Raw genomic sequence first — 22,895 nt, 5'->3', positions numbered from 1 at the left:
GGCCCTGAATGTGTCAGGAACTTTATTTGTGGAAAGCACAGAAGAGCCAGCCAGGCCTGAGATGGCAGATTTCACATCTTGGGTTTTACCACATTCCCCTCCTGAGGGCCCTGATGGTTCACGCTCCTGTGAGCTGTTGACACCAAACCAGGAGGCCCCCACGTCCCCGCCTCCTGCCCATGCCGTCCCTCCTTCCTGGGCGTGGCCAGCACGTGGCTCCCAGGGAGTAGGGAGGGAGAGCTTCTGCAGCCTCGTCCCAGGGTCCCTGGGGCCAACCCTGGCAGGGGCCCTCTGCGTCTCTTGACAGGCCCGGGCTTTCTCTGGGCTCCTGTACCCCCACAGAGCTTATCCTGACAGCCAGGAGTTCAGACGGTGCCCCTAGCCCAGGCCAGGCAAGGATCCATGTTGAGGCACCTCGAAACATGGAGGCCCTCTTGGGGAGAGTGGCAGGGCCCCTTCGTCACAGACATAGGCCTGAGGCGGCCACAGGGGACCCCGACTCTCCGGGGAACTTGCCTCAGGCTGATGACCTCCACGGTGAGCTGCTCGGGGTGACACAGCCAGGAAGGGAGTGGACTCTGGCCAAGGGCCCAGCTGCACAGGCCCAGCCCCTCGCCTGATGGCCAAGGGTCCCAGGGGCCCCTCAACTCTGAGTAGCCTGTGCCCTGTATTGAGCTCTCCTCCCGTGTCACCTTGACCCCGTCCAGTTCATGCGGTCATCTGTGGCAGACTTGCAGCGGCCGTGAGGGGCAGTGGGTCCACCAAACCCCATCATGCGCAGGGCCCAGGATCAGCCTGAGTCCTGGACACGCTCAGGAGAGAGAAGCCCTGGTTTCTGGGGGGACCGTCTATGGACTGGAAACGCCCGGCCTGAGTGCACAGTCAGTAGTGAGCCCCGAACTCAGCCACCACCTTCTGGAGGAGGGTCTTGTGGTTCGCATATAGCGGGACGCGCCTGTCCACCACCTGCCATCGGATGGAGGCCCCTAAGTCGCAGGCGTGCAGGTTCTGGAAGAACAAGGGCAGAGCTGACCCTCCCCACCAGCCCTGCCTCTGCCCAGCTGAGCCCTACGGACTGTAGCCTTCGAGGGCTTGGGGCCTGCACACCCTCCCTTTACTCCTCTGTGAAATGGGAGGCAGGACCCCTGTGTCAGGTGCACCAGAGATGCACCCGCAAGGCCCTGAGGATCCTTCAGGGGAAGAAGATGCAGGTACAGCTTTGCCGGGAGCTGTTTAGCCTGCATATAAAGCCCGGGGTTATTTATGGAACTTTCCCATCCCAGTTCTGAATTAGGAGCATGCAGGATTGATCCAAGAACTGGGAATCCACATCCCCATAAAGGGCTAAAAGCCGGCAGCGGGGGGCGGGGGGGCCTTGCCAGCCTCACCCCTGGATGCCATCCTCGAGGCCTCCCTGGAGGACCCAGATCCCAGAACTACACAGGGCCCTCATGGTCGCCTGGCCAGCCCTGTCAGCTCTGGCTGTCTGCGTTGGCTCCCTGGCCTCTCCCTGGTGCCCCCTTTGTCACTTTCTGAGCAAGACTCTGACCCTGTAGCCTCCAGTTTCTGGCCCTGGGCCCCAGGAGCATGGCCAGGGCCCTCCCTTGGAAGCCTCTGAGGCACATCCAGAATCCAGACCCCGGTCCCCACCTTCCCCCTACCCGGAGGCCACGCCCATGCAGAGTTCAGCCTGCTAGAATCCAGACCCCCATCCCTGCCAACCCCCTCCCCGGAGGCCACGCCCATACCCGTCCCTGCCTCCCCACTCCCGCCTCCCGGGAGGCCAGGCACATACAGAGTTCAGCCTGTTCAGCTCCACGTCGTTCTGGTCCTGGAAGTGGATGCTGACGGCCACCGTCTCGATCCAGGCATTGTCCGTGTTCCTCGGGTCGTCCATGTAGCCTTTGTACACCTGGATGGGCAGAGCAGGGTAAGCCCGACAGCGAGGGACACCTGAGCGGTGCCCCGGCCCACCTCGTGCCCTCCATCCTGACCCAGCTCTGAGCACAGCTTCCAGCACACACAGGACCCCGGCCCAGCTCTCCCCAGCCCCCGCCAGCCTGCACGGCGGAGCAGCCCAATGCGGGCTTCATCCTGGACAGACACGTCCTTGCCCTGCAGAGATCTTGGAAACATCTGCTCAGTGAAGGAAGACAGTTTCAAAGGCCACCTGCTGTAGGAGTCCACTCATAACAGACACCCAGAACTGGCAAATCCAAGGAGATGGGAAGCAGATGCGGGAGTGCTGGGGAGGAGCTGGGGGTGACTGGGGTGATGGAACGTTCTGGAACCAGATAGAGGTGGTGGCTGCACAATGTTGTGAAGTGCTCCACACCATGGCATTGATCACTTTTTTTCCTTTTTTTTTTTGAGACAGAATCTCACTCTGTTCCCCAGGATGGAGCGCAGTGGTGCAACCTCAGCTCACTGTAACCTCCGCCGCCTGGGTTCAGGCAATTCTCCTGCTTCAGCCTCCCAAGTAGCTGAGATTACAGGTGCATGCCACCAGGCCTGGCTAATTTTTGTATTTTTAGTAGAGATGGGGTTTCACCATGTTGGCCAGGCTGGTCTCGAACTCCTGACCTCAAGTGATCTACCCACCTCAGCCTCCCAAAGTGTTGGGATTACAGGCGTGAGCCAGTGCACCTGGCCCATGTAGCCTACTTTCATAAAGAGCGTCCGTAAAGGGCTGGGCGCGGTGGCTCACGCCTGTAATCCCAGCACTTTGGGAGGCTGAGGTGGGCAGATCACTTGAGCCCAGTTCAGACCAGCCTGGGCAACATGGCCAAACCCTGTCTCTACTAAAAATACAAAATATTAGCCAGGTGTGGTGTCTCACCCCTGTAGCCCCCACTACCTGGGAGGCCGAGGCAAGAGGATTGCTTGAACCCGGTAGGTGGAGGCTGCAGCAAGCCAAGATCACACCACTACACTCCAGCCTGGGTGACAGAATAATACCTTGTTTCCAAAAACAAAAATTAAAAAAAAAGTGTGCATGCATTCGTATGGGAGAGCTGGAGATGGAGGCTTTCTAAGGAAAGATCGAGGTTTCTAAAGAAGTAAATAAAAAGTCCTGGTATAGTCAGTCCCCAGGCTGGGTACGCACATGGGAAGGGCAGAGCTTGGGAGTCGGGGCGAGGTCTGAGGGAGGGGCTGGCTTCCCAGCACCCTTGGGCGCAGCTGTGCTCGAAGCAAGGGTGGATGTGGGGAGAAGGGCAGCACCAGGCCTCCAAGCAGCTGTCACACTCGAAGGCAGCAAGGGTCCTCAGCCCAACCCCCTTGATTTAGAGAGGAGAAAATGGAACAGAGAGGGAGGGCGAGATGTCTGAGGGGCCCTGCACACAGCTATGCTTCCGGGTCCTCCGGGAGCTGTGCAACGTGGAGGCAGGGGCTGGGACCACCGTCACCTGGTGAAGCTGGGTGGGACCGCTGTCACCCAGTGGGGCTGGGGCAGGTCCCCAGTATCACACTGTGCTCGTCCTGCAGCCCTGGGGACACACAGGTGGAGCAGAGCAAACAGGCCAGGAATACCTCCATGCCGCGCTTTAGCAAATTCTCAAAAGACGGCCAGTGCTCCTGCTGGAGGATCCGCTTCAGCTTCCGAGGCAGCGTCTCCCCTGGCTCCCGGGAGCCCTGGACAGACAGAGGACAGAGGCAGGTCAACAGGGCACCGAAGCGGGACCTCCGGCTGCCCTGGCACCCGTCTCCACTGGCCTCCTGCCCAGCGTGGGCAGCGGCCCAGCCCTGGGAGCCACAGGCAGGCGGCGTCTCGGGCTGCAGTGACATTGCCCAGAACCCGCCGTCCACGTCAGCATCTGTGAGCCCTGCTGTGGCCCGAGCAGGGGGCACTAGGCTGCAGGCACAACCTCTGAGGAGCAGGGACAGCCCCCACGGTACCCACCCTGAGCTCAGGCTCCCCAAGGGTGACAGGGCACCCCCTTCCCGCTCCCCTGGCGCCTGCCCCGGTGTCGCTCCTCCCAGCTCCCGCCCAGTGCAGCAGGCTGCCACGGCGGGTTCCCTGTTTGCATTCCCATCTCTCCCAGTCCCACCCCAGCCTGTGCTGCGGCTGGCTGGGCTCCCAGACGCTCCCGAGCGCCACCTGCCTCAGGGACCCAGCTCCGGCCTGCACCTCCTCTTCCCCACACCCATCTTTCCCACCCTATTTGTCATTCAAAGTCCCACTGAAACACCCGTGGGTTTCTCATGAAGACTTTGCAGGTCACGTCAAGACAGTCCCACCTCAGCCCCATGGCACTCCCACCCTCAAGTGTGCGTGCCCTACAGAGCCAGGAACCCAGGAGGCCCCTCAGAGTGCCCCTCTCGGTGACCAGCCAGAGCTGACAGGGATGCCGGTGAGTGGGACCCCAGACCCAACCCCCACACACCCCGCATGGAGAGGCCAAAGTGCCAAAGAGCGGAGGGTGACTCGTGTTCCAGGGCCGGGTGTGCACAGGCAGAGAAGCCACTGGGTGAGAGCAGCGGGGCAGCAAGGGGACCCCAAGGCCAAAGGCCCCCTCTGCTGCAGGGGTGGTTCCAGCTGTGGAGACAGGCCCCCAAAGCACTGGGACCCAGCAGCTGGGCCTGGGCTCCTGAGTCCCCTTTCTTGCCCAAAGGCGCTCGTGGCACTGCTGCCCTGCACACCACAGTAGCACACACACCCCCACACCAGCAGAGGCAGCCACCAGACCGTGAGCTCAGGGTCAGAGAAACGTAACAGCTTCTTGCTGAGTGGTTGTAAGTCACAGACTCCCCGGATCAGGTGCAGAGGAGAGGCCCTGCGGGGCAGGCTGTGCCCCAGAGGCCGTGCGCCACGGCCAGGCCTGGCAGGACTCAGACCTCCTAGCAGGACCGGCCTCTTCTATCCCCTGCAGTGAGGGGGCTGGAGGGCTGTGGAGGCCAGGCTGGCCTGGGAGGAAACAGGCTGTTGGAGGCACTTGAACAGGAAAGGCCCGGCCATCTGTCCCGATTGTGTCCACCCCTCCCCACAAGATGCTGGGGTGCACTCCAGCTTCAGCCCCACAACCAGCCCCTGAGCTGAGGGGCCTGTGCACACCCCTGGGCCCTGCCTGCCCCTGTCCCTGCCCCTGCCCCTACTCTTGTACCTGCCCCTACCCCTGGATGACACTGTCCTAGCTTTATGGCTCAGCACCTGGCCCTGAAGGTCAGGAGCAGGTTGGTGTCTGAGACACGGGTGAGGAGCTACCTCTGCCCCCAACACCTTGAACTCCACAAGGGGAGCCCAGGTGGCCTCCAGTCGCAGCCCAGCCCATGGCTGGGACACAGTAGGTGCCCCATTAGTATTTATGCACCAAAAGATCCTCTGATCCTGGGTTTTCCTAACTGCAACATGAGGAAAAGGGAGGAGTGTCTTCTACAGACAAAACAGGCTGGGGTCTCGAACCCTCCCTGCCCGGGGGCTGCAGGGGGCTGGTGTTCAGTCCGTGGGTGGAATGGATGAATGGACAAGTGACCCACAGACAGCCCAGTGGACAGAGGTCCCACGCGTGGCAGCCAGCAGCCTTACCCCAGGCAGGGCCCAGTGCTCGGAGAGAGGGAGCTTCACCACCAGCACTTCCAGCATCTTCTTTATGCTCTTCCTGCAGATGACTCCGTCCTCATTCCGCCTCCACCTGCAGAGAGAGCGGCCACGGCTGCCCAGGACCCGCTGTGGCCTCCACCCTCCCCTGCGCCGCGGCGGGGATGGTCCTGCCTAGGGCGGGGCGGTGTCAGGCCCACTGCAGGCTCAAACCGTGTTCCTTTTCAAGTTCTTCATCCCCAGGGAAAAGACTGAGATAGTAACCACTTAGGGGACATCCTTCTTCACTTCCATCAATAAATAGCTGGTAGGACTAGAAAGCGCCCCAGCCTTCATGGAGAATTTTTTAAACATTAAAACCCTTAGAGAGGTACCTGCCCTTTGACCCAGCTTTGCAGTTTGACCACTCTTAGAAAATGCCAGTGGGAGTCCAGTGAGGTGACGTGGGGCGCCGAGTGCCTCCCGGGGGTGACGTGGGGTGCTGAGTGCAGCCTGGGGGTGACATGGGGTGCCGAGGGCCGCCTGGGGGTGATGTGGGGGTAACATGGGGTGCTGAGTGCAGCCCGGGGTTGACATGGGGGTGACATAGGGGTGACGTGGGGTACCAAGTGCCACCTGGGGGTCACATGGGGTGCAGAGTGCAGCCCGGGGGTGACATGGGGGTGACGTGGGGTGCCGAGTGCCACCTGGGCAGGCCAAGGAGAGGCCAAAGGACTGGGGAGCAGAGGGTGACTCACACCCCAGGGCCATGTCTGCACGGCCAGAGAAGCCACTGGCTAAGAGTGGCTGGGCAGCAAGAGGACCCTGAGGCCAAAGGCCCCTCCGCTGGGGGAGGTCCCAGCTGTGGAGGCAGAGCCCCCAGAGAGCACAGCAGCTGGGCCTGGGTCCCAGAATCCCATTCCTGCCCAAGGGCAGCAGCAAGAGCCCCCGGCAGCTTCCTCAGGGACGGAGGCATCTGCACCCGCACGGAAGGCGGCCTGTGCCTTGGGTGAGAGCAGTGGGCTGGCTGCTGGAGTACAGAGGAGTGAGCCTGAGGGGGTGAGTGTGGAGCTGTGTCCCTGTCTGTGAATGGGTGTGGAGGAGTGAGCCTGTGGTGGGGGTTGAGCGTGGGGCTGTGTCCCTCTGGATAAGTGTGGAGAGGGTCTGAGGGGGTGAGTGTGGGGCTGTGTCCCTGTGGATGGGTGTGGAGAGTGAGTCTGAGGGGTGAGTGTGGGGCTGTGTCCCTGTGGATGGGTGTGGAGAGTGAGTCTAAGGGGTGAGTGTGGGGCTGTGTCCCTGTGGATGGCAGTGGAGGAGTGAGTCTGAGGGTTGAGTGTGGGGCTGTGTCCCCGTGGATAGGTGTGGAGAGTGAGTCTGAGGGGTGAGTGTGGGGCTGTGTCCCTGTGGATAGGTGTGGAGAGTGAGTCTGAATGGGTGAGTGTGGGGTTGTGTCCCCGTGGAGGGGGCCCTCTAATGGGCAGGGACCAGCGGGAAAGTGAAGGCAGCCCTGAGAGAGGGGATGGGTCCTGGGGTCTTCCTCCAGGATGGGCAGCATGGACATTCCTGCCCCGTTTCGGGCGTATTCACGTTTATCCACAGACTACCCCCGCATCCCCCCGATGGGCACCAAGTGCCGAGCACCAAAGCCACCCTCCCGGCCCCTGAGCACTGGGCAATGGCAGCCGCCCCTTGTGAAGGTGGAAGCGACCGCGTTGCTGAGGTGCTGGTGCCCAGCGCACATGAACTCACCGCGTGACCATGGGGTACAGCGTGTGGTTGGGTCCGAAGCAGCTGAGGCTCCCGCGCCCACGCAGTCCCGTGCGGCCCATGGGGTTCCTGGGATGCAGAGGGGTTGACTCAGTTCACCGTCCACCAATGGGGGAGCAGGACAGGGCAGGGAGGGCGACTAAGGGGACGGCGGGCGTCAGGAGCCGGCGCACAGCGGGACAGCATGCAGGCTTCTTTAGGGACTTGCTCTGGCCTAGGGAGGAGGATCCCTTTGGGACCCCCAAGGAGTGAGACCAAGGCTCTGGGTTGCCTTGGGGTCACCTGGTGGGGGAAGGGTCTCCCTGGGAGCAGAAGTCTGGCCACTGCAGGCCAGCGAGGGGCTAAAGTGGCCACCTTCTCCCCACGGAGCGTGGAACTAGCTGACTGCTCGGGCCAGCACTTTGCATCCAAAGGCCCCAGCACGCGAGAGCATGGCCTCCATCCTGGCAGCCTTCCGAGGGGCAGCGTGGGAGCCAGGCCAGACACCCAGAGGCCCGTCTGTGTGGCCACAGATGACAGGCCACACAGACCCCCAGCAGAGTGTGCTAACCACGGGCAGCAGGAGCCACAGACGCTTCCCATTGGGCCAGGCTGGTCTCCCTGACACCATCAGGTCCTATATGAAACAGGAAGTTCTAGAAACGGGCGAGTTCCTGTGAATGTACCACTAAAACAGATGGAAGAAATGCACCACCGCTATCGTGCGGTGGGGGCGGCCTCCACATCTACAGAAGGTCCCCAGCAGCGTCCCCGCCATAGTCCCCGACAGCGTCCCTGCCACCGTCCCCGCCACCATCCCCGCCACCAGCGTTCCCAACACCAGTGTACCCGCCACTGTCCCTGCCACAGTCCCTGTCACCATCCTGCCAGCGTCCCCACCAAAGTCCTCGCCACAGTCCCCGTCACCATCCTTGCCAGCGTCTCCGCCACAGCCCCCACCACAGTCCCCACCAGCATCCCCACCACCGTCCTCACCACAGTCCCCACCACCATCCGTGCCACAGTGGGGACAGTGGTATCGTTCCTCCACCATTCTGCTCTGACCTCCAGACGCCACCAGAGCTGCAGCCTCTGACCCACCCCTCACGGCCTCCACACAGCCTGGACTCCATCCTCCTGAGTCTGCGCGGCCATGCGTGGCTGCCCCGGGACAGCTGACCACCTCTAGCACCGGTGGCCACCAGCCAGGCCTGCGCTACCATCCCCGACCCTGCCTGGCGTGGCAGCCTCCAGCTGGCCTCCCTGCCTCCACCCAGCCCCTCCTCTCTGTTGCCCCCCAGCAGCCACCCTGCTCCTGCCCCAGCTGTCAGGGGCCCCAGCTCTCGTCGCACCTCTGCGCAGACCTGCCTGAGCCCACAGCAATCAGAGTCCACACCGGAACCTGCCCAGTGTGTAGGGCCCACCTGGCCAGGCCTCTCAGACAGCCCTCCCAGCTCACGCTGTGGTCTCCTCTGTAGCCGGGGGGCCTTGCACGGTGGGGCCCAGGCAGTCTCCCCAGAAGCTGCTCAGAAACCAGAGCCCCGGCCCCACCAAGCTACAGAGCTGGCAACACATACAGCAAGGCTTGGGGACCTCAGCTCGAAGGCCGGGGCTCAGTCAGGGTTCCTGCGACAGCCACTGCTGCCTCCCCTCAACCCCAAGCCCGTCTCTCACTCCCGTCCACCCCGCCCTTGCCAGCCACCATTCTCCTTCCTGCGCTCATGCCACTGAGCAGGCAGAACCCAGAACGAAGGCCACGGACAAATTTGGCACTGGGCAGAGCTGCACTGAGCTCCAGAAGGAGAGGAAGGCAGCGGGTCCTGCTGCTGGGAGCAAGGCTGCCTCGTCTCCCTGTAACTGCTGTTCATGCTGAGTGCAGTGCATCAGTAAAGAAACTCACAGAGGAGGCCACACGCTCTGCCTGGCATGAGTCCACCCCCACAGGAAGCTCTGGGCCCCAGGGCCCTGCTGTCACCTCATTGTCCCCAGCCCTAGTCGGCCAGTGGCAGAGCCAGGAGGGAGGTCAGGGGCCTGCCAGCTCCTACCGCATGCACACTCGCTCCTGCCAGGAGGGAAACAAACATCTGCACCCTTGCTTCTCAGTCAGCCTGAGTGGGCCAGGCAGCAGGGGCTTCGGACCACCATGCTGCCCTCCTCCGACCGCAGCCCCCACCCCACACCCGAGTCTTCAGCTGCTCTCACTGTGCCCTGATCTCTGAGCCCCCGGTCATAATCTCGTCCATACGGTTCTCAACCCCTCATCTCCCTGCCACATGCCCGGTAGTTCCATCATGACGTCAAGGCATAGGCCCATCCATATACCTACCCACACAACCCCAAAGCGCAAAAACAGCGACAGTCCGGCTGCAGCAATCACACGTTCATTCATTCATCCACTCAGCTCCGGAAATGCAGGTGGGTTGAGGGGTGGAGAGCTGGCCTATGGGTTGAACAAGGCAGAATTTTTGCTGACCTGACCTCAATCCATCTCAGAAAGAGGGGACAAGCCAAGCCCAAGTGGAGTGGATTTGAAAGAGGAAGGGACTTGCGTGCAGGGGCAAAGGAGAAGGCTTGTTTAAAGAGTTTATGTCAGCAGGAGCAACGAAAGAGGGCAGGAGGACCTGGGTGCAGGAGGACCAGGACATTCCCGGGATGAGGTCCTTGACAGGCAATGGGAGACGGGTCTAGCACAAAGATGCACTGGGGTGAACAATGCCCACAAATGTATGTCCTTCCCAGAACCTCAGAATCTGGCCTTGTTCAGAAATAGTGTCTGCAGGTGTAATTAGTTAAGATGAAGCTACACTGGAATAGGGTTGGCCCTAAACCCAGTATGATTTATAATCCTAAGAACAGAAGAGACGCAGACAGATGCAGGGAGAGGCTATGTGGCTAGGGAGGCAAAGATCACAAGCCAAGGAACACGTAGGGCTGCCAGGAACACCAGGAGCTGGAGAGGCAGGAAGGGGTCTCCCCTCAAGCCCTCAGAGGGAGTGTGGTCCTTGATTTCAGACTCCTGGCCCTCAGAACTGTGAGATAATCCATTTCTGTTAAGCCCCTCAGTTTGTGGTACTTAGTTACAACAGCCATAGAAAACTAATACAGTGAGGGGGCTGGCCCCAGACAGACGTGGGTACAGTCACTCCTATACCAGAAAGGGCATCTGAGTGTGTGAGTGACTTGAGTCAGACAAACTCACACAGGCTGCTGTTGTGAATAGGCCAAGAGGGTTAGGGTTAAGGTTAGGGATTAGGGATTAGGGTTAGAGTTAGGGGTTAGGATTAGGGTTAGGGTTAGGGGTTAGGGTTAGAGTTAGGGGTTAGGATTAGGATTAGGGTTAAGGTTAGGGTTAGGTGTTAGTTTAGGGTTACAGTCAAGCAGCTGCAACAACCTAGTGTAGAGACTAGGGCCACGGAGGACATTTCAATTTCAAGAATCAGCGTGTTGCCAATCCCACTCCAACAAAAACGCAATAAAACTAGAAGGTGATAACAAAGAATGGCTTAAAAACTATAAGTACATGACCAGGCATAGTGGCTCATGCCTGTAATCCTAACACATTGGGTGGCCAAGGCAGGCAGATCAAGAAGTCAGGAGTTCAAAACCAGGCTGACCATCATGGTGAAACCCCATCTCTACTAAAAATACAAAAGGAATTACCTAGCATGGTGGTGCATGCCTGTAATTCCAGCGACTTGGAAGGCTGAGGTACGAGAACTGCTTGAACTGGGACCTGGTAGGCGGAGGTTACAGTGAGCCAAGATCACACCACTGCACTCCAGCCTGGGGTACAGACCGAGACTCCGTCTCAAGATAAAAAAAACTAAAAGTACATCACTAAATAATCAAATGAAGATTATGCTGGGCATGTTGGCTCTCACCTGTCATCCCAGCACTTGAGGAGGCAGAGGCAGGAGGACAGCTTGAGCCCAGGAGCTTAAGACCTGCCTGGGCAATAGAGCAAGACCTCATTCTCCACAAAAAGAAAAAAAAAAAAAAAAAAAGAGCAAAACAAAAGTGTAAAATGAAGATTATAATGAAATTCATAAAGTAAAAAATAAAATCCCTATACATCAAAACTTAAGGGATACAGCCTACCAGGTCTTAGAGAGAATTTGTAGTCTTAGGTACCCTTGTTAGAAAACCAGGAAAGCTGAATAAAAATGAGCTCTAACACACACACAAATCAAGAGCAAATCCATAAGAAGTAGAAAGGAAGGAAAGATAACAATAAAAGCAAAAATGGATGAGATCGAAAAATTAAGATAATCAACAAATCCAAAAGTTAGTTTTTTGAAAAGATTATAAAATTAAACCACTGGCAAGAATAATCAAAAAAAAAGAAGAGAAATACATAATAAATATCAATGCTCAAAAGAGAAATTACTGTATATTTATATTAGAGATTTTTTAAATCATAAAAGAATATTATGGACATCTGTGACACAATACATTTCAAAAGTTAGATGAAATTATAATTTTCCAGAAAACTTACAATTACTAAAAAGGACCCAGGAAGAAACAGGAAATAAGGTTCCAAAAATCATTATGGAAGATAAAGTAGGTAGGAATCTACTTGCTCAAAATATGTTAGACCTGACAGTTTTATAGGTGAGTATTATCAGATTTTGAGAAACAAATAATTATCTCCACCTCATTCAAACAGTTCCAAAGAATAGAAAAGGAAAGCTGACCAGCTCATTCATTGAGACTGGTATAACCTCATACCAAAACCAAAGTAAGACAGTACAAGAAATATAAATTATAGGCAAATTCCACTTTTGAACACAGATTTTTTAAAATCTTAAATGTTAGTAAATTAACTCCAGCAGTACATTAAATATAACAGAAGAGTTTATTCCAGGAATGCAAGGATGGCTCAACACTGAAGAAGCTATAAAAATAATTCACACACTAATTGGCTAAAGGGGAAACATCTTATAACTGTGTCAATCAATGGCAGAAAAACCATTTAGTAGCATTCAGGTCCTGACAAATTGGGACTAGATAGAAACATTCCTAATCCGATAAAAGGTATTTATAAATTTCTTCAGTAAATACCATACTTAATGGTGAAATGTTGATAGCATTTCCATTAAGTCAGAAACAAGGAAGCCTGTTAATATTACCAATATTCTAAATTACACTGAAGAATTTACCCAGCACAATAAGGCAAGAAAAAGGAATGAGGCCTGATTATTGTAAGGAGAAAGATAATATTGTTATTTGCAGAATATATATTATTTACATAGAAAATCTACAAACACATTTATATAATTAATGAGAAAGTTTAATAAAGTTGTTATATACAAAGTCAGCAAACAAAATTAATAATGCCCCTATATATTTTTTAAAAATTGAAAATAGAAAAAAATGTTATAGGCCAGGCGTGGTGGTTCATGCCTGTAATCCCAGCACTCTTGGGAGGCTGAGGCGAGTGGATCACCTGAGGTCAGGAGTTCAAGATCCACCTGGCCAACATGGTGAAACCCCATCTCTACTAAAAATACAAAATTAGCTGGGCATGGTGGTGGACGCCTGTAATTCCAGCTACTCAGGAGGCTGAGGCAGGAGAATTGCTTGAACCCAGGAGGCGGAGGTTGTAGTGAGTCACGATCACCCCATTGCACTCCAGCCTGGGCAACAAGAGTGAAATTCCATCTCAAAAAAAAAAAAAGAAAAAGAAAAAATGTTATAATTCCCCCAAATAACAAAAGTTATCAAATATCTGAGGAATAAATATTATTTAAAAATGTAAGATCTTTATGAACAAAATTATAAAACTTTAGGGAAGGACAAAGAGAAGACATAAATAATTGTTGACAAACACAGTCATAGAAGATTCATTATCATAAAAGTGTCCATTGTCTCAAATTTTTCTATAAATTTAATACAATTCTTATCAATGGATTTGTCATGGAGCTAGAAAAACTGGCTTTTAAACTCACAAAAAAGCTAAAGGCTCAAGACTAGAAAAGGCAAGTTTAAAGACATGCTATCCCAGAGTCAGGATTACTGCAGCACTGTGGCAAGTACTGGCATGATCTGCTATGAGATGAGTGGGGCAGAGGTATACAGAGCTATGAAAGAGGAGCCACACCTCGGGGAGGAGCCAGACCTAAGGGGAGGAGCCACACCTCAGGGAGGAGCCACACCTCAGGGGAGGAGCCACATCTCAGGGGAGGAGCCAGACCTAAGGGGAGGAGCAACACCTCAGGGAGGAGCCAGACCTAAGGGGAGGAGCCACACCTCAGGGAGGAGCCAGACCTAAGGGGAGGAGCCACACCTCAGGGAGGAGCCACACCTCAGGGGAGGAGCCACATCTCAGGGAGGAGCCAGACCTAAGGGGAGGAGCAACACCTCAGGGAGGAGCCAGACCTAAGGGGAGGAGCCACACCTCACGGAGGAGCCAGACCTAAGGGGAGGAGCCACACCTCAGGGAGGAGCCACACCTCAGGGGAGGAGCCAGACCTCAGGGGAGGAGCCAGACATCGGGAAGGAGCCACACCTCAGGGAGGAGCCACACCTCAGGGGAGGAGCCACACCTCAGGGAGGAGCCACACCTCAGGGGAGGAGCCAGACATCAGGGGAAGAGTCACACCTCCGGAGAGGAGCCAGACAGCAGGAAATGAAGTCAGGCAGCTCACTTTCTGTGTGAATTCACAAAATAAATCAGGCCCCTCCTCACACCTTATACAATCAGCCTTCAGCTGTATTAAAGACTCAGTGAAAAAAATTAATTTTAAAATGTATCAAATGAATATAGGAAGGTGTGTCTTTATAATTTCATAGAAAGAGAACACACCTAAGGAAATATAATGAAAATATGATTCGTAAGTCCACAACAGAAGCATGGTGCATATAGAAAGTGCTCTTCTGCGCTACTAAAGACCGCATGTACCACGTCCTGCCAAGTCCTGACACACCTGCCTGTGTGGCAGCCGCCCGTGAGAGCAGGTGCTCGCGCCTTGTTGCCCACGCCAGGCACCTGCTGCTCTCCTCGTCAGCTTCCCACAGCCACCAGATGCACCTCCCTAAACACCCACCCTTGCCCGTCCCACATACCCCCAACACCAGAGCGGGCCGCCTGCAGCTGCAGCCACCCGGCCAGGACCTCTGCTCTCAGGCCCCATCACCTCCTACCACCTCCTTACTCGACCTCCGGCTCCAGGCAGAGGAGCCCACACCCTGTTCCAGAGCATTCCACAAAGGCCTGCCACGCAGTCCCTCCGTCCTTCAGACCCTTCAGCTCCTCTGCTCCATGGTTCATGTCCCACATCCCGGCAACCCCCCAATCCCAGGTTCTGGCAGCCCCTCCTCCACCTCCTCCTCATGGTAGGGTCCAAGATCCCCAGGCTCCTTCCTTCCAGGGCACTTGTAGGCGCTCGCGGGGCACTTGACACCTTTACTTTGGGTTTCCTCACCTGTGTGATGGGTGCAGCGCCGATCCTGTGGGGAACAGGATGCCAGGCAAGGCCACCTTCCCGGCCAGGTGAGCCTGCCAGCGCCCATCTCCATGTCCCCTCCCTGCCGCACAGCCCCTGCCTATCCTCTGAGGCATCGCCCTCTCCCAGCACAGCCGTCCCCACGTACACAGACAAATCCACATCCCCAGCTTATGGCAGGGACTGTGGGGCAGGGCCTGCCGGAGGCCAGAGGGCAAGTCCCACCCCCCCATGCCCAGTCCTGGGGGCTACGGAGATGCCGTGAGTTGATGTTTTCTTCCTTTCTGTGGTTCACGTGCTTTTTTTTGTTTTGTTTTACGAGAAAAATGCTTCCTTTGCCCAGAGAGGAAACCTGCCCCCCCAGGCAAACCCCAAAGGCTGACGGGGCGGGGCCCGCGGGGGGCACACTCACAGGGGCAACCCGGCCTGCACTGTGTACGGCCCGTGGAAGCTCCGGCGGTCCCTCAGGCCATCCACCACGTTGTACTGGATCGTGGACAGCGGCTCCAGGGTGCTGGGAACAGAGGAGAAGGGGTGTCTGTGTCCCCATGTCGCAGGTGGGACAGAGAAGACAGGCAGAGGGTTCACCCCCCACCAAGGGCCCAGCCGAGTGGCTGCAGGCTGGGTGTACACAACAGTAGGAGCTGGGCCCCCTCAGGCCCCCACGGGCCCCTCCTGCTCACCTGGGCCTCCCCGGGCTGGGCTCTGACTGGGATTCTCAAGGGAGCCCCTAGGAGGCCCTGGGTTTGGGGCCAGCTGGGAGCACGGACAGCAGCTCATACTCACTCTCCCACAGGGTCCGTGGCGGCCGCGTCCTTCCTCTCTGCCGTGTAAAAGGGTGGGTCATAGATCAGGAACTCCGTCTGTAGCAAAACAGGGAGTTTTCCCTCAGATTTTTACCCCCACTGCAAAGCTGGCCCAGGCACCAGGGTGAAAGGGCTGCTCAGCTGGGTCTGAACCCGACCCCAACATCCCAACATGCAGGGCAGAAGCTCCAAGCTGGGCAGAGCCGGGTGCCAGGCAGAGCTGGGGGCTGGGCAGAGCCGGGTGCCAGGCAGAGCTGAGGGCTGGGCAGAGCCAGGGGCTGGGCTCAGGGACCCCCACCCTGGGGCCAGCTGAAGGGCAGGTGGCCGTGACTTGGGAGCCTTGGGGGTCTTCCCAGAGTGGGGCAGGGGGCTAAGCTGGACCCTAGAGGCAAGGAGGATTCTATGTGGTGGAGACTGAGGGGAGGCAGCAGAAGCAGCAGCCTGGAATGTTCTGGATAGGCCAGAGAGAAGCCCTGCACCAGGAGGGCGGGGGTCTCCCCGGGGCCATTAGCCATCGCCCTGTCTCTGTGTCTCTGTCTCTCTTCCATGCCTGGCACCTGGAAAGGGGCCGGAGCCATTCACCAGGGTGGGTGGGGTCTAGGACCAGGGCTTGACCTGAGGGAATGGGACCAGGGGGGCTGGGCCCCGGGACAGTCATGGGAGGAGCCCAAGCCTTGAGCTCTGTGGGGGTCAGTGTGCGCCCCCCAGGCCCCTCCACCACCCCCAGCTGTGGGGCCCCTGTGACTTGACTTCTCTGTGCCTCAGTTTCCTCAAATGTCAAACAGGGGCTGCCAGACACACAGATCCCCCTGTGGCTGCAGTGGCTGGGAGCCAGGATTAATACCAGATGGATGGGGACAGGGCCGCCCTCCCCTCCCCAGGGGCCCCGCCACTCCGCCTGGTTGGGCTTGGGCAGGCACTCACCTCCCAGGGCACCTTCTCGTTGGGCACGGGGAAGCGCGTGATGGGGCAATTGGGGTAGAGGAGGTGCCGGGCATTCACGTGGTAGCTGTCGCCCGGCTCCTCCGTCTTCTTCCTGCCTCCCAGCTCAGCATCCGGCTCCTCTGTGGCCTTCTGGGAGGCTGGGGACAGTCAGGAAGCCATGACGCAAGGCGGAGCCCGGGCTCAGGTGCCCACCCGCAGGACAAGGACTTCCTCTGTGGTCCTTCCGCCAAAACATCTGGGCTCCTCCACCTCCCCAAGCCCAAATGGCCATGCAGGTCGAACACCAGCTCTGAAGTGGGCAGGGCCCCCAGGGAGGACGGCCATCGGAGCCCAGGCAGCGTCCCCGCCAGCACCTGCCTCTTTGTGCAGCGGCAATCAGGGACCTCGGTAATGAGCTGAACTCACAGTGCAGTTACAAGGGCAAATATGCTCCTTGAGGGCCAGCGAAACTCAGTGGCCCGAGGAAGGCTACTTATGTCCATTTCATAGCCAGCTGCGAATTTAGGAAAACAGACTTTGCTTCTCGTCACTCAGCCCACGTGACCAGGTTCGGACACAGTCTGCAGCTGCCCGGCTCGCACCCCCACTCTGCAGTGCAGTATATGGGGAGCTCAGGGCACAGCAGGCCAGGCCTCCCCGTGGACGTCCAGGAACCAGGTCAGGTCAGGGATTGGGCGGGGCCTCGGCACCAGCGTCGGTGGGTGGGCTGAGTTCCTGAGGGCACTGGCCCTGCCAGGCCTGGAACAGGCTGCAGCCAGTGCCTTCCTCCTGGACAGAGCCCCCCCCCCAGCTGCCTCTCCTCCCAACTGACCCCAGACCCAAAAGAACACAGGCGGGTAGAGACCAGCTGTTGGCCTGGCCACCCACTCACCCAGAGTGGGGATGTCCGCCTCCGAGCTGAAGCCGCTGGCCCGCAGCGTCCTCACGATCCAGTGCAGGGCTCGGGCTGTCTGGGCCATCTGGAAGCCATGGCCCGAGACACAGTGAGCACCTGCCACCCGCACGCATGTTACACACCCCACTGCCCACCAAGACTTCACTCCCTCAGCCAGGAGCCCCACCCCTGTCACTCAGCCCCTGCGCCCTTTGAAAGTGAGACACCACCTCCTCCCCAGGCAGCCACCAAGCCAGCCAGGACGCTGCCCCAGGCCCACCCGGCTCCCCCCAGTGGCTGCCAAGTCACACATCTGATGGTGCAGCCTCCCCAAGAGACACAACAGTGGGACTGTCACTGGACTGGACAAGCCAGAGGATGGAGCCAGCATGAAGCTGCAGTCAGGCAATTCTGCACCACAGGGAGAGGTCACAGGCCGCCAAAGCCAGAGGCTTCCAGGGTTCCTGCACCTCCCAGGAGGAGCCTCCCCAGAGGCCGATGCACCCCCCACAGGGGACAGTGGGACATGTCTCACTCATGTGGCTCAGTGCTGGGCACCCTGGCAGGGGTTCCAGCATGGCCAAGACCGGGGGAGAGGGCGGCCTGGGCAGACCCCTGGGTGTAACGGGCAGGACTGGTGGATGGTGGACACCCCAGCAGCACAGGGCCCAGCCCTGCCCCACAGAGCAAGGCTGGGAGCAGCAGCACTGGGTGGCTGAGCCATCCATGGGGCTCAGTGCTGACCGCAGGGGCTGCCGTGGCCGCAGGTGCTGTTGTTGGAAAGCACGGCCCGGCTCAGCTGGTGGATGTTGATGGGGTGGGGCGGGCAGACCCTGAGAGGCCATCTCTAAGTCCTCCCCACCTCGGTCTTGTGGCCTCTCCAGGGTTCAGACACAGAGTCCCGCAGCCTCCTCGGAGGCCGGGAGGGGACAAGCACTCTGTTTCCTGGGAGCAGCGAGGAGCACAGCTGGGCCGTGGAGGCCTCAGTGCACACAGGAGGAGCTCAGTCACAGAAACCCTTGGGCGGGGTTTTCTGGAGGAAACACAGGGTGCCTCTTCCAGCTGGGAACAGCTGCCCCGACGTTCTGGCCTCCTCCTCACCATCACTTCTCAGAGCCCTCCTTCTCGGTGCCACCACATGGCAGAACCGCCCGCCAGGCCCAGCAGTGGCACCTCCTGACGGAGGCCCAGAACTCGGACCCACCTGCTCCTCCAGGGAGGCCAACCTCTGCTCCATGGAGCCCGACCTCTTCAGTGGGTCCAGGTCCAGCAGGTCCACCATGGCGTCAACCCTGAAAGAGGAAGCAGCTGAGCTGGATGCACACCACGCCTTGGGGCCCTGGGAACACCACAACGCTCTGCAGATGGCCCTGCCAGACGCAGCCACCAAGGCTCTGTGTCAGCCTTTGCTTCCTCTTAATATGAAACTATTTCTAACATGCATTTCTCCCATAGAACCAAACTGCCCAGGGCCCCAAAGGGGAAGACGTCTCAGCAGACGGACAGCCGAGGCTCACACGGCAAGCTCTGGCAGCCTGTCGGTCCCAGGAGAGAGGAGCAGGTGAGTGAACTGAGGGAGGGCCAGGTGACAGGTCACAAACAATGAAACTTCCTCTGGGCACAGCAGAGGTTGGTTTTGCTTTGGGGGTGATGTGGCACGGCACTGTTGCTTGGGAATATTTGGTTTCTGTCTTATTTTGTGGGGGTTGTGGAGCGGTGCTGCTGTTCTAAGGATGTTTGGCGTCTGTCGTACTTTGTGGGGGTTGTGGAGCAGCGCTGTTTTTCTGGGAGTATTTGGTTTCTGTCTTATTTTATGGGGTTGTGGAGTGGCGCTATTATTCTGGAAATGTTTGGTTTCTGTCTTATTTTGCTTCGCCCAGCCTTGGCCTGCTGTGTTTATGGTTAAAATAACTCTGTGGGCAAACCCGAGTCTCCAGCTCTCATCCGCTGTCCCCTGGGCTCCCTCACTTCCTTTCATCCACAGCGCCCACTGCAAGTGATATTCTTATAATACACTGAGCAACTATTTTAGTAACACAGAAATTTTCTGGGGATATGACCCACTTTAAACAGTTATCTAGGGAAAGGGAAGAAAGTGATTTCGCTCCAGGCCTGGGCGTCTCCTTTCACCCACATTTCATTTTGTTTAATCCCACAAAAGCCGCTTAACTGCACCTGCCATGTTTTCCCAGACAGCTTGCAAACATGCGAGGGTGGTTACTGGAGCCTTCTCGGGCCCGCGTGATTCCACCACCATGAGAGGCAGGAACTGTCTAGATTTGCAGACAGAGCTTGTCCTTGACCCCCAAAGCTCCAGCCCTGCCCCGTGGGGGAGGAGCTTTGGTGAACTCAGCTCACCTCAATGCTGCAAGGTTATGGCACCCCACACTCATGCGCCTCCCGGGTCCCCAGCTTCCTCACTGGAGGAAGGGACAGTGACCAAGTTAGGGCCCTTGGTAAGGGCTGAGGAGCTCTTTCCTCACTTTCCCTGGAGCCCGTGTTCTGCAAGATCGGGTCAACTGAAGCACATCAGCTTCTGTCCCAGGCCCCTCTGCGGATGAGCCAGAGCTGCTGACCAATGGGAGTGACAGCTGAGCACACCAGCCAGCGGCCCAGCGGAAACACGTTCTGCAGGCTCATCTTGGGAAAACGACTCATATACGAATATGCATTAAAGTCGGGGTCTCACCCTGTCACCCAGGCTGGAGTGCAGCGGCACCATCATGGCGCACTGCAGCCTCGAACCCCTGGCCTCAGCCTCCTGAGCAGCTGGGACTCTGACCCCATGTGCACCACCACACCTGGCTACTCTTTCTTTTTTGTTGTTTTTTTTTTTTTATTTTTTGTAGAGATGGGGTCTCACTATGTTGCCCAGGCTGGTCTCAAACTTTTGGTCTCAAGAAATCCTCCTGCTGTGGCCTCCTTAGTAGCTGGGATCACAGGCATGAGCCACCGTGCCTGGCTAATTGTTATTTTTATTTTTTGTAGAGACGGGGGTCTCACTATGTTGCCTAGGTTGGTCTTGAACTCCTGGGCTCGAGCAATCCTCCCACCTCAGCCTCCCAAAGTGTTGGGATTACAAGCGTGAGTCATTGCTTTTAAATATATTTTAAAATATATTTTAAAATATAAATTTTAAAATATATTTTAAAATATAAATTTTAAAATATATTTTAAAATATAAATTTTAAAATATATTTTAAAATATAAATTTTAAAATATATTTTAAAATATAAATTTTAAAATATATTTTAAAATATAAATTTTAAAATATATTTTAAAATATAAATTTTAAAATATAAAATTTCACCTGGCCTGAAAATGTATATTTTAGTTAAGCTTTTTCAACCTCAGAAAATAACTGGAGGTACCCAACTTCCACTGAGCACCCAGGCTGGGAAATAGGCAGCAGACCAGCTCTGAGCTTTAAGATGTCTGGGATAGGGCAGGAGATGAGCGGCATTTGGGACTAAATTTTTTTTTTTTTTTTTTTTTTTTTTTTTTTAGGTGGAGTCTTGCTCAGAGCGTCACCCAGGCTGGAGTGCAGCGGCGCGATCCCAGCTCACTGCAACCTCCGCCTCCTGGGTTCAAGCAATTCTCCTGCCTCAGCCTCCCAAGTAGCTGGGATTACAAGCACACGCCACCACACCCGGCTAATTTTTGTATTTTTAGTAGAGATGGGGTCTCACCATGTTAGCCAGAATAGTCTTGATCTCCTAACCTCGTGATCCACCCACCTTGGCCTCCCAAAGTGCTGGGATTACAGGCGTGAGCCACCGCGCCCGGCCTGGGACTGATTCATTTGGGGCCCAGCCCACTCCCTTAAGGCAGGAGGCTGCAAAGTTGCTGGGGCCTGCATTCCAGGCCACACTGCTGGCCGGTGGTCAAGCTGAGCCACCTCTCTTACTTTCCTGGGCCTCCACTTCCTCATGGGTAAAAGTGGAAGGAAAAATACCTCCCTCTGCAAAAGGGTTGAGAGAGATGATGCAGGTGAAGGGTGTGGTCCTCAGTGAGCCCTCAACACATGCCAGCCATCGTATTCCAGCCCTGACTATGTTGGTCATCAGCAGAGCTGTGGCCTTCCAGCTTCATCCTGACATGCGGAGGCTGCCTTTCAGAAACTCTCCCAAGCACCTTCCCCCAGCATCTGGGCCCTGGGCATGGCCATTGCTCAAAGTCCCAGACAAGGCCATCCATCAAAGCTGTGCTTGGCCACAGCAAGTAAGAGAAGGTTCTCAGGGCACTGCATGGCCCCAGGACCCTCCTCTGTAAGTGGACCATCAGAGCCAAATGTCAGGGCTGAGCAGGCCTGGAGACCAGCGACCCCAGCCTCCTGCAACCCTGCCAGGCCAGGAACTAGCAGCAGTTCCAGAATTGCATAGGATTTCCTCAGTGCCTTCTAGGCACTAGGCCTGCTCTATGTCCCAGGATACTATGGGGAACATGTGGGACTCTGTCCCTACTCTCACATGGAGCCTGGCAGTTAGACATGACCCAACCCACAAACCCACCAGCCAACCAACCAACATCCAGATTCCAGAAAGACAGGGGATGGGGACAGGGTGGGTGGAGGGCAGGAAAGGCCCTCCAATGAAGTGAGGCCTGAATAGAGAGAGACAGCAAGTCCTGACTCTCTCTGGGAGAAGATTGTTCTAGGCAAAGAGCATGCCAAGCGCTCAACTGGAAGTCATCATGCCCAGACTCAAGCAAACAGGGTACGTGTATCTAGTTCACTCAGGATGGGAGCTAGAAGGGGCTTTGACATCAGCTAGTTCATTAAGGTCCTCACATTGTCACCATCGTCATTACTATTGCCATCATAATCACCATCATCACTATCACCACCACCACCACATCCACCATCGTCACCACCACCACCACCACCATCACCGCTACCACCATTACCACTATCAGAAGCACCATCATCACCACCATCACCACCACTGCCATCATCACCATCAACATCAAAACTACTACCATCACCACCCACCATCACAACAACCATCAGAATCACCACTGTCATATCACCATCACCACCACCATCACCACCATCAGAAGCACCATCATCACCACCATCACCACCACTGCCATCATCACCATCAACATCAAAACTACTACCATCACCACCCACCATCACAACAACCATCAGAATCACCACTGTCATATCACCATCACCACCACCATCACCACCATCAGAAGCACCATCATCACCACCATCACCACCACTGCCATCATCACCATCAACATCACCACTACTACCATCACCACCCACCATCACCAGCACTTCCATTACAACCATCAGAATCACCATTGTCACATCACCATCACTACCACCATCACCACCACCACCACCATTACAATCACCACCACCACATCACCATCATCACCAACATCACCACTACCACCACCATTACCAGCACAACCACCATCATCACCATCATCGCCACCACCACCATCACCACCATCACGACCATCACAATCACCACCATCACCATTACCCACCACCATGACTATCACTACTACCACCACCACCACCATCACCATCGCAGCCACCATCATCACCA

At 56.4% G+C, this 22,895-nt stretch overlaps 1 protein-coding gene, 1 long non-coding RNA gene and 2 other non-coding genes across 7 annotated transcripts in view; 1 reads left to right on the top strand and 3 right to left on the bottom strand.

Annotated features, from left to right (window-relative positions):
- Nucleotides 1–22,895, bottom strand: part of TRPM2 (transient receptor potential cation channel subfamily M member 2) — a 98,736-nt gene continuing 75,841 nt past the window's right edge. For all 4 annotated transcript variants that reach the window (XM_054468883.2, XM_054468884.2, XM_054468885.2 and 1 more), the window contains 10 exons: nucleotides 18,536–18,623; nucleotides 17,329–17,416; nucleotides 16,437–16,594; nucleotides 15,493–15,569; nucleotides 15,119–15,220; nucleotides 7,265–7,351; nucleotides 5,525–5,630; nucleotides 3,532–3,633; nucleotides 1,796–1,912; nucleotides 1–1,008 (listed from right to left, as the gene is read on the bottom strand). In XM_054468883.2, the coding sequence (XP_054324858.2) occupies nucleotides 883–1,008; nucleotides 1,796–1,912; nucleotides 3,532–3,633; nucleotides 5,525–5,630; nucleotides 7,265–7,351; nucleotides 15,119–15,220; nucleotides 15,493–15,569; nucleotides 16,437–16,594; nucleotides 17,329–17,416; nucleotides 18,536–18,623 (1,051 nt within the window). In that variant the 3' untranslated portion in view covers nucleotides 1–882. The remainder of the gene's footprint in view (nucleotides 1,009–1,795; nucleotides 1,913–3,531; nucleotides 3,634–5,524; nucleotides 5,631–7,264; nucleotides 7,352–15,118; nucleotides 15,221–15,492; nucleotides 15,570–16,436; nucleotides 16,595–17,328; nucleotides 17,417–18,535; nucleotides 18,624–22,895) is intronic.
- On the bottom strand, nucleotides 3,590–3,665 carry LOC129022748 (Z6 small nucleolar RNA). Its single transcript, XR_008496544.1, has one exon. It is a non-coding gene; the product is annotated as a Z6 small nucleolar RNA (small nucleolar RNA).
- LOC129022747 (Z6 small nucleolar RNA) lies at nucleotides 5,517–5,571 on the bottom strand. The gene has a single exon (XR_008496543.1). It is a non-coding gene; the product is annotated as a Z6 small nucleolar RNA (small nucleolar RNA).
- Nucleotides 16,701–22,895, top strand: part of LOC129022613 (uncharacterized) — a 13,505-nt gene continuing 7,310 nt past the window's right edge. The window contains exons 1-2 of the long non-coding RNA XR_008496488.2: nucleotides 16,701–17,114; nucleotides 18,787–18,892. This is a non-coding gene — a long non-coding RNA (uncharacterized LOC129022613). The remainder of the gene's footprint in view (nucleotides 17,115–18,786; nucleotides 18,893–22,895) is intronic.

Source organism: Pongo pygmaeus, chromosome 22, assembly GCF_028885625.2.
Source record: "Pongo pygmaeus isolate AG05252 chromosome 22, NHGRI_mPonPyg2-v2.0_pri, whole genome shotgun sequence".
NCBI classification, from domain to species: Eukaryota; Metazoa; Chordata; class Mammalia; order Primates; family Hominidae; genus Pongo; species Pongo pygmaeus.
This window is presented reverse-complemented; position numbering and strand designations above follow the sequence as displayed.